Raw genomic sequence first — 16,771 nt, 5'->3', positions numbered from 1 at the left:
CTCCAGAACTGTGAGAAATAAATACCTGTTGTTTATAAGCCAAAAAAAGAAAAAAGAGAAAGAAAAGGAAAAGAAAGAAAGAAAAGATGCTCAACATCACTAATCATCAGGGAAATGCAAATCAAAACCACAATGAGATATCACTTCATACCTGTCAGAATGGCTATCATCAAAAAGGCAAACAAATTACAAGTGCTGATGAAGATGTGGAGAAAAGGCAACCCTTGTGCACTATTAATGGGAATGTAAATTGGTGCAACCACAATGGAAAACGATATAGAGGTTCCTCAAAAAATTATAAATAGAACTACCATATGATCCAGCAATTCTACTCCTGAGTTGTTATCTAAAGAAAATGAAAACACTAATTCAAAAAGATATTTGCATCCCAATGTTCATTGCAGCATATTTACAATAGCCAAGATATAGAAGCAACCTAAGTTGAATGGATAAAGAGATATGGTACATATATACAATGGAATATTACTCAGACATAAAAAAGAATGAAATCTTGCCATTTTTGACAACATGGATGGACTTAGGATATTATGGTAATTGTGAAGTAAATCGGACAGAGAAAGACAAATACTGTATGATTTTACTTATATGTGGAATCTGAAAAACAAAACAAATGAGCAAACATAACTAAACAGAAACAGAGTCATAGATGCAGAGAAGAAACAGGTAGTTGTCAGAAGCGGGGGGCAGGGGTGGGAGGAGGAGAGAAACAGGTGAGGGAAATTAAGAGGTACAAACTTTCAGTTGCAAAATAAATGAGTCAAGGTTATGAAATGTACAGTGTGGGGAATATAGTCAATAATTATATAATATCTTTGTATGATGACATATCATATCTAGACTTATCCTGATGAGCATTTTGAAAGGTATAGAAATATTGAATCACTATGTTGTGTACCGGGGACTAACATAATGTTGTAGGTCAATTATACTTCAGAACAAACAAACAAACTCATAGAAAAAGAGATCAGATTTGTGGTTACCAGAGGGGGGGAGGTGGGTGGGTGATTGGACGAAGGAAGTCAAAAGGTACAAACTTCCAGTTATTAGATAAATAAGTAGCAGGGATGTAATGTACAGCATGATAAATACAATGAACACTGCTGTAGGTTATGTATGAAATTTAGGAGAGTAAATCCTAAGAGTTCCCTTCACAAGGAAAAATTACATATTGTTTTCTATTTCTTTAATTTTATATCTATCTGAGATGATTCACTAAACATACTAGGGTAATTATTTCATGATGTATATAAGTCAAATCATTATGCTGTACACCTTAAACTTACATAGTGCTGTATGTCAATTATATCTCAAAAAACCTGGAAGAAAAAGAAAAGAATGGAGATAGTTGTAAAAGAGAAATTTTAATATATGCTGAAAAAAACTTTAGGCGATAACTTCCTGATGTTTCTCAGAAGCAGGTAAATCATAGTGTTCTATGTTTTCTTTCAACACAGGGAGCACCTGAGATCCTACAGACAGGTAACATGGAGAAGCTAAATCCAAAGAGGTATGCATCAGGTACAGCCCAAAGTTCACCTGTGAACAAAACAGTAACAACAGAAGTTAGATTATTTTAGCAGTTAAAATAATTTTGTAAATAATAATGTTCCACTAAAATTAAGTCAGATCTTTAAAAACATGTACTGGGACTTGATATGTCCTATCTATCATTTAGTAGAAGGTAGTAAGAAACAAGGAGAATCCTAATATCCTAGACCACACAGATTCTCGTTTTAAAGTATTCTTTCCCAATAGTCAGCCTATACCTCTTTATTGCTGGACCTATTATTTTCTCCTTCCTGTGTACCCTGAGTTTCCCACAGAAGGGCTTCTTCCTCCTCTGGGCCTCTGACCACTGTCAGGCCGATTTCTGCTCTGTTCCCTGGTGTAAAAACCATTTTGTGAAAATAAGGGCAAAACTCAGCATTTTCTATAAGAATTAGTGACGTAAATTAAGTTCTCCAAATTCTCCAGAATAAGGATGGGAGGTCGAAAATGAAGAGTTGTGTAAGTCTACTCAAGGTTTGCCATCATCAGAGAGAGAAAAACAAATATCATATATTAACACATATATGTGGAATCTAGAAAAATGTTATAGACCAGGGGTCCCCAACCCCTGGGCCGCAGACCAGTAGCAGTCCGCAGTCTGTTAGGAACAGGGCCACACAGCAGGAGGTGAGCAGCGGGTGAGTGAGCAAAGCTTCATCTGCCGCTCCCCATTGCTCCCCATTGCCCCCGCTCACATTACTGCCTGAACCATCCCGGCATCTCCCATCCCCGTCCATGGAAAAACTTGTCTTCCACGAAACCGGTCCCTGGTGCCAAAAAGGTTGGGGACTGCTGGTATAAATTATCTTATTTGCAAAGCAGAGAGAGAGACATAGACGTAGAAAACAAATGTATGGATACCAAGGGTGTAAGGGGGTGGGGTGGGAGGAATTGGGAGATTGGGATTGATACATATATACTATTAATACTACGTATAAAATAGAGAGCTAATGAGGACAACGGTGTAGCACAGGGAACTCTACTTAATGCACCGTGGTGACCTAAATGCGAAGGAAATCCAAAAAAGAGGGGACATATGTATATGTATAGCTGATTCATTTTGCTGTACAGTAGAATCTAACACAATATTGTAAAGCAACTATACTCCAATAAAAATTAATTAAAAAAAAAACCCTACAAACAGTGAGAGCTGGAGAGGGCATGGAGAAAGGCAACCCTCCTATGCTGTTGGTGAGAATGGAAATTGATAATAGCCACTGTGGTGAACAGTATAGAGGTTCCTTAAACAACTAAAAATAGAGCTACCAGTATGATCCAGCGGTCCCACTCTTGGGCGTATATCCAGAGAAAGCCATGATTCGAAAGGACATATGCACCCTAAGGTTCATTGCAGCCTTATTTGCAATAGCCAAGACATGGAAGCAACCAAAATGTCCATCAACACATGAATGGATAAAGGAGATGTGGTCCATATAGACAATGGAGTATTACTCAGCCATAAAAAGGAATGAGATAATGCCATCTGCAGCAACACTGACAGACCTAGAGATATCATACTAACTGAACTAAGTCAGACAGGGAAAGACAAATATCATAGTATATCACTTATAGATGGAATCTAAAAATTGATACAAATGAACTACTTGACAAAACAGAAACAGACTCGCAGACTTAGAATAGAAACTTATGGTTGGGAGGGGAAGCGGGGGAGGGAGGGGTAAATTAGGAGGTTCGGATTAACATATACACACTAATATATATATAAAACAGATCATCAACAAGGACCTGCTCTACAGCACAGGGAACTCTACTTGTTACTCTGTAATAACCTAAATGGGGAAAGAATCAGAAAAAGAATAGATATATGGATATGTATAACTGAATCAAGTTGCTGTCCACCTCAAACAAACACAACATTGTAAGTCAACTCTACACCAATATAAAATAAAAGTTAAATTTAAAAAAAAAAAAAAAAAAAAAAACGTTTGCCATCAATGCAGGTGAGCCAGTAACAACACTCTGGAGTATGTGATGTGCTCCCAGATCTGTGATGACATCAGTTGGCCACCACCACGTTCCAGGCCCCAAGCTAGGGACTGGGGATAAATTAATTCCTTAATATTTGTGTACATATAGGTGAAGAGTACACAGGAACTCTCTACTATCTTTGCAATTTTTCTGTAAATCTAAAATTATTCCAAATTTAAAAAATAAAAAGATTTGTGCACAAGAATTATTGTGATGCGGAGAAATACCACTTCCATGTACCATAGTATTGTGCCCACACATCCTCTCTCCTGGCAACCTGCATGGGGCAGGCTCCAGGTCCCCATGCCCCCAGTTGGCACGACCTGCCATAGCTAAGCAAACAGACTTGTTGGTATAATACTCAAGTGCAACAGCTCTGCAGACCATACCTGTCCATATCCGTAAGGAGAGTTTTGTCAATCAAACAATGTGAAACAAAACTCTGGTTTTGGAGAAACACAGGAAACAATGCAGAACATTTTACCATGAGTTAACTTGCCAGTTTATTACTGGGAAGAGATGAAATGCTTGCATTATTTCTGTTAATTTTCAAGGATTGTTCTGTGCAGCCTGATTGCTTATTTGGCTTCCTGGAATTCTTTGCAAACCAAAAGTCCTGACAGAAAGTGCAAGCCCGGAAATAAATGGATGTTCCTAATGAATCAATCTCTTAGAAGTTCAGCTTTTATAATCTGGGATCCACAACAACACTTAGTCATTTTAGCCCTCAAGAAGATGACTTACAAACTTAGTATAGTGAAATTTATTTTCTATGCAGCTACCCTGTTCACCATAAGGCATTTTCATTCTTCATGAGATTTCTGTGGTGAAGAAAGTAATGATTGAGACAATAGAATTACTTTACTTATTTACTATTTCTCTCTTTTTTTTCCCTTGGCCGCACCGTACAGCATGTGGTATCTTAGCTCGCAGACCAGGGGTGGAACACGTGCCCCCTGCAGTGCAAGCACAGAGTCTTAAGCACTGGACTACCAGGAAAGTCCCCCCTGCCTTTTTTTTAAACTATTTCTTATCTATACTCCATATCTCTTCAACAAGATTTGAAAGCATCAAAAATACATGTCATAAAAATAGTGAGGAAATGAATGGAAGGGAAAAATAAGACAGTGTTGTGGATAAGGACTGCACCTTGATGGTAGCCCATCAGCCTTACAAGGTTCTCCCACTTCTAAAAATTACTCAGCACTATTAAGGATTAGTTCTGGTGTAGACAATGCATCAGGAGCTTAAAATGGGCTGTCATTTTTAGCAATCATGCTTACCTTTCTCTCTCGCCTCTCAGAAAGCTTTTGGAAAACATTTCGGTTTCTCTGCCCAGTTTGCTGATCGATGCAAATCATCTGGCATCTGTGACAAGGTCCCAAAACCTGGGAGGTGAGAAGAGAAAAGACAGCGTTGCCATGAAAGTGACGAGACTGTCACACTCTGCAGGGAGGAATCTGGGTCCGGGAAGAATCGTTGTAAACAGCCAATTTCAGAGTCACAGAGAAATACTCAAACTGCAAGGAGCCAGGAAGTGCCACCTCTTGCCAATGCCCGCTCGGGAAACACCCACATTCGTTTATCAGCTTAAAGGCTACAGCATCAGGGCTTTGGAGAAAACAAAGAGTGGTTGTGACTCACAGGTTGTTATCAGGGAATGTTGGGCTTCCTCCAGGGAAGAAAAGAACTGATTGGAGGGCATACTGGGAGAAGATGAACAGCCACACACCCTGCGCTGCTTTCGTTGCCACAGATCGCTGGAGACTGCGGGACTGCAGCAAGTAGCTCACGCAATCACACGCGCCCCCGTGAAACACACTCGCTGAGAGCTGAGAGCTGCTGGCTTTCTTTCTCTTTTTTAATTACTCCACAATACATAACGGACATTGTTCGGTGTCCGTTCACAGACAGCTACCTCATCCCCGGATTTTGCAGTTTTCACCATGGCCTGGCATTCCCAGGGGTTGATGCGCTTAGCTCTTCTCCTTTGAAGCCATGTGCATGATTTCTAATGCTTTGCTGTAATCAATAATTTTGCAATAAAGGTCTTAATTCATATAACTCTCTTTCCTGTTTGAATTTTTCTTTAGGCTAAATCTCCCAAAAGGAGATTATAAAGTCAACAGGTATAAACCTTTTATGACTTGATGATATCCAGTGAAAAACTGCTTTCCAAAAGAGATGTGTTAGATCTTTCCGCCTTGCAACTGCTTCAGCACTGAGTATTATCACCAACAAACATCTCTTAACCATTTACTTAAAAAAATTTTTAATTGAAGTATAGTTGATTTACAATGTCTCAGGTACACAGCAAAGTGATCTGAAAAAAGAATATAAATTATATAAATATATATATAATATTTATATTTATATAATATAATAATAATATAAATATATTCTTTTTTCAGATTCTTTTCTATTATAGGTTATTGCAAGATATCGAGTATAGTTCCCTGTGCTATACAGTAAGTCCTTGCTGTTTATTTTATGTATATTAGCATGTATCTGTTAATCCCAGATTCCTAATTTAGCATTTACTTTCTGAAAGGCACAGTATTAACTATAGCTTATACTTTTTAATGCCTGCACAGGACAACATTGTATGGATGTAGTGTACTTTATTTAATCAACTTCCCTTTTATGGAGACACAGATGTAGAAAACAAACATATAGATACCAAGGGGGAAGGGGGGTGGGTGGGAGGAACTGGGAGTTTGGGATTGACATATATACATTATTGATACTATGTATAAAATAGATAACTAATAAGAACATACTATACAGCACAGGGAACTCTACTTAATGCACTGTGGTGACCTAAATGGGAAGGAAATCCAAAAAAGAGGGGATATATGTGTATGTATAGCTGATTCATTTTGCTGTACAGTAGAAACTAACATAATATTGTAAAGCAACTATACTTCAATAAAAATTAATTTAAAAAAACTTCCCGGGCTTCCCTGGTGGCGCAGTGGTTGAGAGTCCGCCTGCCGATGCAGGGGACGCGGGTTCGTGCGCTGGTCCGGGAAGATCCCACATGCCGCGGAGCGGCTGGGCCCGTGAGCCATGGCCGCTGAGCCTGCGCGTCTGGAGCCTGTGCTCCGCAACGGGAGAGGCCACAACAGTGAGAGGCCCGCGTACCGCAAAAAAAAAAAAAAAAAAAGAAAGAAACTTCCGTTTTGGGCTTCCCTGGTGGCGCAGTGGTTGGGAGTCCACCTGCCGATGCAGGGAACACGGGTTCGTGCCCCAGTCCAGGAAAATACCACGTGCCGCGGAGCGGCTGGGCCCGTGGGCCATGACCACTGGGCCTGCACGTCTGCAGCCTATGTTCCGCAACTGGAGAGGCCACAACAGTGAGAGGCCCGCGTACCGCAAACAAAAAAAAACTTCCCTTTTATGGATATTTAGGATATTCTCCAATTTTTCATATTTATAAAGTATTGCAATGAGTAATTTTGTAATATATCTTTGCATATTTGTAAGAGTATAATTTTATGGGATAGATTTCTATGAGTGAAATTATTGGGTCAAAGGGCATGCTTATTTTAACTTTCATTAATTGATGTTTATTAAGTATCATGACCTAAAGAAAGCAAAGCATCTCAGAAAGGTTTTTTTAGAGTCCTTCTTGTATTCATGTACTCAGGTACCTTACAACTTACTTGTTACAAGGTAAGTTTCTGACAGTGATCCTAGTCTAGTTGTAGTGCTTTCTCTTTTCCTTCTTTTCTTCCTTTATTTCTCCCTCTCTCTCCATCTACTCTGTACCACGCAGGATGTGTAAGAGCAGGTTTGTTTTTTTTTTTTTTTTTTTTTTGGCGGTACGCGGGCCTCTCACTGTTGTGGCCTCTCTCGTTGTGGAGCACAGGCTCCGGACGCGCAGGCTCAGTGGCCATGGCTCACGGGCCCAGCCGCTCTGCGGCATGCGGGATCTTCCCAGACCGGGGCACGAACCCGTGTCCCCTGCATCAGCAGGCAGACTCTCAACCACTGTGCCACCAGGGAAGCCCTTTTTTTTTCTTTTTTAACATCTTTATTGGAGTATAACTGCTTTACAATGGTGTGTTAGTTTCTGCTTTATAACAAAGTGAATCAGTTATACATATACATATGTTCCCATATCTCTTCCCTCTTACGTCTCCCTCCCTATCCCACCCCTCTAGGTGGTCACAAAGCACCGAGCTGATCTCCCTGTGCTATGCGGCTGCTTCCCACTAACTATCTATTTTACGTTTGGTAGTGTATGTATGTCCATGCCACTCTCTCACTTTGTCACAGCTTACCCTTCCCCCTCCCCGTGTCCTCAAGTCCATGCTCTAGTAGGTCTGTGTCTTTATTCCGTCTTACCCCTAGGTTCTTCATGACCTTTTTTTTTTCTTAGATTCCATATATATGTGTTAGCATACGGCCTTTGTTTTTCTCTTTCTGACTTACTTCACTGTATGACAGACTCTAGGTCCATCCACCTCACTACAAATAGCTCAATTTCGTTTCTTTTTATGGCTGAGTAATATTCCATTGTATATATGTGCCACATCTTCTTTATCCATTCATCTGTTGATGGACACTTAGGTTGCTTCCATGTCCTGGCTATTGTAAATAGAGCTGCAATGAACATGGTGGTACATGACTCTTTTTGAACAACCCAACCCAAAAATGGGCAGAAGACCTAAATAGACATTTCTCCAAAGAAGATATACAGATTGCCAACAAACACATGAAAGGATGTTCAACATCATTAATCATTAGAGAAATGCAAATCAAAACTACAATGAGATATCTCACACTAGTCAGAATGGCCATCATCAAAAAATCTAGAAACAGTAAATGCTGGAGAGGGTGTGGAGAAAAGGGAACACTCTTGCACTGTTGGTGGGAATGCAAGTTGATACAGCCACTATGGAGAACAGTATGGAGGTTCCTTTAAAAACTAAAAATAGAATTACCATACAACCCAGCAATCCCATTACTGGGCATATACCCTGAGAGCAGGTGCTTTATATAGCATGGCAGGGACACAGCAACAGAAAATGAAGAAGAGTCAGCTGGGATGGAGGAAGGAGTGGAATGACAGAAGGCTGGTGCCAGAGAGGTCTGTGGAAGAGAAGAGAGATAATTCTTTCAAGGGGGAGCAGCTTCCAGCATAAGAGGAAGTTTAGAGAGTTAAATGGATAACAAAGATCTTTCCGACATCTTTTTCTTCTATTGGTGCCACGCAGTTTACCCCTACCCCAAACCCCAGACCTCTGAAATCCTTCATTGAGGGTTAAATTATTGTTTACTGCTTTCCTGGAAGTTAGAGTGATGTTGCATTTGAGTGCAGTAGCCCTATTACAATCAGTTTATACAACTGACTAATTACTGTTATTAAGATAATTTCATTCCCCACTGAAGAACTGGGGACATTCTGTGCAGATGACCCATCCTTCTGTCCCCAGCTATTCCATAGCTTTCCTGCCCATTCATTCCATCAGCAGTTTGGAGCACTTACTCTGGGTAAGGACTGTCCTAGACCCCAGAGGAACAGCAGGGACGAAACAGACTTGGTCCCCACCCTCGTATGCTCTGAAGAAATAAGGAGACACTGTGCAGAGTGTGACCTTGTGGTGGGTCAGGAACAGCCTTTCCAAGGAGGTAACATCTGAGCTGAGACCCTGTAGGAGCTGGAGGAAAAGTGCTCCAGGTGGAATGGACAGCAGGGCTAAGGTGCTAAGGCAGGAAGCTTGGCTTGTTTAGGGAATGGAGAGAAGGTCTGCAGGACAGGCAGACGGGGAGGGGTGATGAGCTCAGGGAGATGGGAGAGGCTGGGGGATCAGGTCTCGGAGGCCTTATCCACCCTGCGGAATGTAGATGTTAGCTGAAGACTTCAGGTTTGGAGAACCCAAAGCCTGGGGAGGGAGGGCATCCTGGAGGCTTTGCCTCTAACTGCAAGCTGCTCCCCAGCTGCCAATGAGGCCAGAAGCGAGAGAGCATGGGGAGAAGGTACAGCCACCCAGGGCACTGAAGGACCATGAGGCATCTGGGTCCTCCTCCACAAGCTCCAGACAGCGAGAAAATCCAGCAAGTTTCAGGAGGAGGATGTTCTCATAGACACAAGCATTCCAAGAAACAGAGTTGAAGCCTAGACACGGCGACAAAGTCTGTACCTTCATCACCTGTACGTTCTCTCTTCCCCACGTGAAACTGCTGCCCTCCTCGGAGGAAGGAGAGATGGATCATTCCAAGGGGCACCCCAGGATGCAGATGTTACATACCCTTCTGCTGAGATTTTGTGGGTAAGAGTCAACGCCTGGTGGGGGAGGGGGGGCACGTGATGGGGCATGGGATTCCCTGCTACCTGCTACCATCCCGGCCTAGGACTGAGGTCAATCCCCATTGGCAACCCTTGAGGAAGGATAATAGAACTTCTGGGAACTTACCTGGAAATGCAAGGAACCAACTGAAACTTCATCCCATTTCTCTTCTTCAAAAGCCCTTGTTCCATTGGTAATAATATTGGCACGGAAACGTGACATGAGATTGTTCACTGGGAATAATTCTTCCTTTCCATTCTCATCACTGTTTAAGACATACCAAAAAGAGAAAAGGTGGGGAGGGGTGGATAACTGCACTATTGTAATAATTCAACATTTCTACCACTCGATGCCCGAGTTCATCAATTGTACTCTGGCCTGAGGCTTCGATGATCAGAACAAGCTTTTATCATGAGTGCAAGGCCAAGAGACACACATCTGTTGGACAGACCTCCATGATCTCCCTGGAATATGGTCCCATCTCCATGGAGAAGCCCACAAGAGGCAGTGCAATGGGTGAGTAGATCTTTGCTGAAGAGATGAAAAACTTTGGAAACCAAGTGAACTGGGATCGAGTGAATAAACTTATGAGAAAATACCAATTCTACAGACTCAGGACAAGGCATTTAAAGACTGTCAACAGGCTTAATTATCAAGGACCTAAAACGTATCAAGAGCTCATACTCTTTTTGGATATTAGAACATCCTAAAGCAACATAGAGTATACATGGGAGGTTTTAATATTTATTTCCTATAGAGAACTGATTGGTGGTTGCCAGGGGTGGGGGGAAGGGTGGGCAAAATGGGTGAAAGGGGTCAAAAGATACAAACTTCCAGTTATAAAATAAACAAATCATGGGGATGTAATGTATAGCATGGCAACTATAGTTAATAATACTATATTGTCTAAAAAACGACTGTATTACATATTTAAAAGGTGCTAAGAGAATAAATCTTAAGTACTCATAACAAGAAAAAAATTTTGCGGGACTTCCCTGGTGGTGCAGTGGTTAAGAATCCACCTGCCAGCGCGGGGGACGCGGGTTCAATCCCTGGTCTGGGAAGATCCCACATACCGTGAAGCAACTAAGCCCATGTGCCACAACTACTGAGCCTGCACTCTAGAGCCCGCGAGTCACAACTACTAAGCCCATGTGCCACAACTACTGAAGCACGCGTGACTAGAGCCCATGCTCCACAACAAAGACAAGCCACTGCAATGAGAAGCCTGAGCACCATAACAGAGTAGCCCCCACTCTCTGGAACTAGAGAAAGCCTGAGCATAGCAATGAAGACCCAACACAGGCAAAAATAAATAAATAAATAAATTTATAAAAAATGAAAAAGATATAAACAATCTTTAAAAAAAAATTTCCAGCTATGTGTGATGACAGATGTTTACTAGACTTACTGTGATCATTTCTCAGTATATACAAATATAGAATCATGTTGTACACCTGAAACTAATATAATGTTGCATGTCAATTGTATCTCGATTAAAAATTTTATTTCCGGGCTTCCCTGGTGGCGCAGTGGTTGAGAGTCCGCCTGCCGATGCAGGGGACATGGGTTAGTGCCCCGGTCCAGGAGGATCCCACATGCCGCGGAGCGGCTGGGCCCGTGAGCCATGGCCACTGAGCCTGCGCGTCCGGAGCCTGTGCTCCGCAACGGGAGAGGCCACAACAGTGAGAGGCCCACGTACCTCAAAAAAAAAAATTTATTTCCTAGCTTCCATCCCGTTTGCAGTTTTAACTAAGCATATGCTATTTTTGTAATTCTTGTTTAAAATTTTTGTTTATTAGCACAAGTTACCATAAAACAGCTCCCTGCATCTCCATGCACCCCCTCCCCTAAGGTAAAAAAGCATCTGAAAACTTCAACAGAGGAACACACTGTCTGATCCCATTAAATTGAGTTTAAGAAAAGGTGAAACTATCTAGGGTGAAAGAAGGCATAACAGTGGCAACCTTCAGTGGGGTTGACTAAGAAGGGACATGAGGAAGGGGTCTATGGTTCTAGAAATGTTCTCTACTTGATCTAGATGGTGTTTACGTGGGTATATACATGTGTAAACATTCACTGAACTATGTACTTATGATTTTTGCACTTTGTTGTACTTTAATGAAAATTTTTGAAGTTTGAAGGGAGGGAAATCCTTGAGCATGACTGGAATTTGCCCTGGAGACAGAACTGAAAGACGCTGGCGGGGAGTAAGGGGTCCCATGTCTGTATCTCAAAGCCCTTGGCATGTGAAAAGCCAGGGACCAGGATACCCAAGTCCAACTTTACCACTATGTGCAACACCCACAATCAATGAGGACTGCAGGGCCCTTGTGGGAAATGAGAGGGTTAGCACTTTCCAGTCCTAAAATCCTTTGATTCTGGATTTACCGTCCAGGTTACAAACAACAACAACAACAACAAAACCAAAAAACAAACAAAAAACAAACAAACAAACAAAAACCCAACTCCCTTTGTGCTTTGTAATAGGGAAAGTTTTATGTCCAAAAGCTACCATGGCCCGCATGGAGACAAAATCATCCATCAAATTTGAAAACAGAACCAGGGACGCTCACTATGTACTACCCACAGGCTGTTTCTCTTACCTTTGACCACCTGGCCTTCCTACCTCCTGCTTGTCAGCCCTGCACTAAACTAGGACTGCAGGAACCAGGGCTGCAGCAAGCCTGTCCCCACCTCCTCTCTTTCCACACCAAGAATCCCAGAAAACTGCAGACCTGCTCCATCCAGGGCCCAGGGTACCTGAGGAAGGGGGTCACTCAGTACCAGGAAAACTCAGTGAATGCCCAGGGACCAGGCATCACACTTCAGCTCCTAAAGACGGCAGCCTGGACCTCGGCAAGGGAACACTGTTGTGTGTTTTTGCCAATGACTATAAACAGGAATTACTACAAACAGCCCATTTTTGTAGTTTTTATTAAACTATATGTGTACATGTTTGTTCATGTGCACACATGTGCCCAGGACCACAGGGCATGTGAGCGTCACAGGAGCCCCGGCTCACGGTGTTCACAGGTGTGGACCATGAATGATCTGCCGGTCCCAACTCTTACGTAAGAGCTGGGTGATTTTTCTTTTTTGCCCCAATTGTCTGATTACCTTGGGACTTCAATTTCCTCTGAAGGACAATGAGGGGGCTTGAATCAACCAAGACCCTTTCTAGAGCTGACCTTTCCAGGACCCTTGGGAGATCCCTGGGAGTGAGCAGGCAAGGGTGCTAGCTCTGTCTGATGATACAAACAAATAGTATCTACAATTACAACTTTAAAAGCTTTCATAATCACTCTCTTTTCACTCAAAATGACTGTGGAAGTAATGCAAGGCTCCTAGGGACCAGGGGACAGTGGGAGAGTGGGCAACAAAAGTGGGTCCAGGGGGCTTCCCTGGTGGTGCAGTGGTTGAGAGTCTGCCTGCCGATGCAGGGGGCACAGGTTCGTGCCCCGGTCCTGGAAGATCCCACATGCTGCGGAGCGGCTGGGCCCGTGAGCCATGGCCGCTGAGCCTGCACGTCCAGAGCCTGTGCTCCACAACGGGAGAGGCCACAACAGTGAGAGACCCGTGTACCGCAAAAAAAAAAAAAAAAAAGTGGGTCCAATTGCTGGCAATTACATTCAACTAAATGTTTAAGAATTGAAATGATTAAAAATGAGGGTTGGAATTCTCCACTAAGCATCTTGAGGGCATCAAGAAGGACATTGGAAGATAAAAGAGAACCCTCTAAAAGATAAAGGGAAACTGGCCTAAAAACTTTTGTGACTTCTCTGGGCCTCAGTTTCTCAATCAAGGGTCTGGACTCATGATTCTCAGATCTTTTCTCCCCAGGGAGGTGACCAGCTCACTCCCAGGGGCAAGTAGTTACACCTGTCTGCTATTCCCAAGGTAAATAGCAAATAGTACAGGGATCTTACCTGGTGCTTAATTGTCGCTGAAGTTCCAAAACACTGGATCTGTTTATCAGCAGATACTGTGCCTCATTCACCAGAGAGAGGGTGGCTGTTGTACAAGCGGATTGATCTAAAAGTGATGGAGTATTTAAAAGAAGAGTTGCTGGAGAGGGAAACAACCTAAGTGTCCACTGATGGATAAATGGTTAAGGAAATGTGATATACATACACAGTGGAATATTATTCAGCCATAAAAAATGAAATATCACCATTTAACGACAACATGGATGGACCTTGAGGGTATTATGCTAAGTGAAAAGTCAGACGGAGAAAGACATATATACTGTATAATCTCACTTAGATACGGAATCTAAAACAAAACAAAACAAGCTCATAGATCCAGAGAACAGATTGGTGGTTGCCAGAGGCGGGGTGGGGGTGGGGGGGTTGGCAAAATAGGTGAAGGTCAAAAGGTATGAACTTCCACTTATAAAATATATAAGTCGTGGGGATGTAATGTCTAGTGTGGTGACTACAGTTAATAATACTGTATTGCATATTTGAAAGTTCTCATCATAAGAAAAAACTTTGTAAACTGTGTGATGATGGATATTAACTGGATTTATCGTGATGATCATTTTGCAATATATACAAATGTCAAATTATTATGTTGTATGCCTGAAACTAATATAATGTTGTATGTCAATTATACCTAAATTTAAAAATCAAGATAAAATAAATTAGAAAAGAAGAGTTGCTTTCTTGGAATGCAAATGAATCATGCTTCCATTGACTTGCATTTTTTAAATTTAATTTTTATCTTATAGTAGAGTGTAGTTGATTTACAATGTTGTGTTAGTTTCAGGTGTAAGCAAAGTGATTCAGCTATACATATACATATATTCGTTCTTTTTCAGATTCTTTTCCCATATAGGTTATTACAGAATATTGAGTAGAATTCCTGGCCTGGTTAGTACTTGGATGGAAGACTTGCATTTTTAAACATTAGGGACTGTTTCTAAAGGAAAGAAAATGGTCCCCTGGAAATAAAAAATGTTCTAAGCATGGCTCAAACTTCTCAAAAACAGAAAGAACATAAGCTCCTAGAACATTCTGTTGATAATCTGGAAAAAAATAAGAAAATGCTGAAGTTAAATTGTTCCAGCAAAGGAAACTTGGAGGCAACACTTAGAGGAGGAGAGATGGGGCTGCAGGGCGGAGGTGGGGAAGTGGCGGGAGGGGGGGCCCTTCCCCGAGCAAGAAGAAGGGCCTTGATGAGGGTCACAGGCCCAGTGAGCTTCTGAATCTGGTCAGTGAATCTAGTCAGGGAGAGGCTGGGTTCTGCCCTTGGGCAAGTGTGTAATATTGACTTTAGAAATAAATAATACAAGTTTTAAAACTATTGAAAAGAAAAGAAAAAAAAAAAAGAGTGGAGGAAAATATCAAGGGCCTCCAGAACTACTGCAGCCCATCACCCAGCTTCCAGCTCCCACTTTTTGGGCATGCCATAGCTGTCTTTATACAGGATGTTGATAATAAAGGCTGGCCGGGCCAAAACCTAGTGAGCTGTCTCTGACCTAGGCCTGTGGACCCCAGAGTACCTGAGAATGGACACTTCCAAGAGAATCACTTACAGATTCTCTACTTCCATGTCTTCTTTGCTAAAATGGCTCTGTCAGAGCAGTGAGGTGCAATCCCAGGCCCCTCCACAAAAGGCCCTTCTCACCCTTCACAGGGCAAAGGCCGCACCTCTCCTATGGCGCACTGCCCCTGGGGGCTAAAAATCTCCAGGGTGGAAAACAAAAGACCAGCTCAAAACCCTGGGGTCTGTGCTGAGAAAATAAAAGTCTCTCAAGCTTGGGTGACTGATCCTCCTGTAGGTCAGATGGGCTCCAATTCTTTGCTAACCACAAAACTGCCGGAACTAATTAAGTTGTCAAGTGACAGATGATTAAAGTCATCTTGATGTTAGATCCCTGTGCCTCAGAAGAAAGGTTTGAGTGACAGCACATTAACCAAACACCTTCATCCCCAGCTGTTTATTGACTTAAATAAGATTCTTCAGAAGAGAACCAGTGCTGAACACCAGCTATTCTGATCATAGGTGACAGTCATTCATGGACATGGGAATTAATCACAGGTGGCCAGCCATCTCATTAAGAGATTCATTTTCCACTATTTTTTTCTCTTCAGGTTTAATAACTATTTTTCAAAATTTATAATATACTTTTGTTGCTTTCATCAACTGTGTACTATTAAAAACTATGATAAGAACTCAACCTAGGAAAAATTTCCTAACACTGAGACTCTACAATCACAGTAAACTTTAAGAAATTTTATACATTTCAATTTATATATAATTTTAGTTTCAGATAAATATGATGGGGTGCTCAAGGAAAGGTTTTCAAGCTTAAAATATATAACACTGGGCTTCCCTGGTGGCGCAGTGGTTGAGAGTCCGCCTGCCAATGCAGGGGACACGGGTTCGTGCCCTGGTCTGGGAAGATCCCACATGCCGCGGAGCGGCTGGGCCCGTGAGCCATGGCCACTGAGCCTGCGCGTCCGGAGCCTGTGCCCCGCAACGGGAGAGGCCACAACAGTGAGAGGCCCGCGTACCGCAAAAAAAAATATATATATATATATATACATATATATAAAACACTAAGATAAAATTCCTTCAAGGAAGTGGAATGGAAATACAAGTTGAAGAAAGAAAATGAAAGAAAGAAAATTTCTGTACATTAAAAAACAGTTTGTTTATACACATATTTTTTAATTAATACTCATAAGACTCAAATCACTATGGTATTGAGACTCCACTGGCTTATATTTAAAAGGGCAATGTGCAAGTTTTAATTTTAAATGACTACAGGCATACATTGTTTTATTGCATTTCACTTTATGATGCCTCGCAAGTACCTCACAGGTATTAAGTTTTTTACAAATTGAATGTTTGTGGCAACCCTGCATCGAGCAAGTCTATTGCACCATTGTTCCAACTGCATTTGCTCA

The 16,771-nt window shown here is 41.9% G+C and overlaps 1 protein-coding gene across 1 annotated transcript in view; it reads right to left on the bottom strand.

Moving 5' to 3' along the window:
- Positions 1-1,404: 1,404 nt before the first annotated feature.
- MOCOS (molybdenum cofactor sulfurase) overlaps positions 1,405-16,771 on the bottom strand; it is a 55,634-nt gene continuing 40,267 nt past the window's right edge. Inside the window, exons 12-15 of the mRNA XM_060118705.1 lie at positions 13,784-13,889; positions 9,981-10,119; positions 4,842-4,946; positions 1,405-1,557 (exon numbers count right to left, since the gene is read on the bottom strand). Of these exons, the coding sequence (XP_059974688.1) occupies positions 1,405-1,557; positions 4,842-4,946; positions 9,981-10,119; positions 13,784-13,889 (503 nt within the window). The remainder of the gene's footprint in view (positions 1,558-4,841; positions 4,947-9,980; positions 10,120-13,783; positions 13,890-16,771) is intronic.

This window comes from Mesoplodon densirostris, chromosome 15 (genome assembly GCF_025265405.1).
Source record: "Mesoplodon densirostris isolate mMesDen1 chromosome 15, mMesDen1 primary haplotype, whole genome shotgun sequence".
Taxonomy (NCBI): domain Eukaryota; kingdom Metazoa; phylum Chordata; class Mammalia; order Artiodactyla; family Ziphiidae; genus Mesoplodon; species Mesoplodon densirostris.
This window is presented reverse-complemented; position numbering and strand designations above follow the sequence as displayed.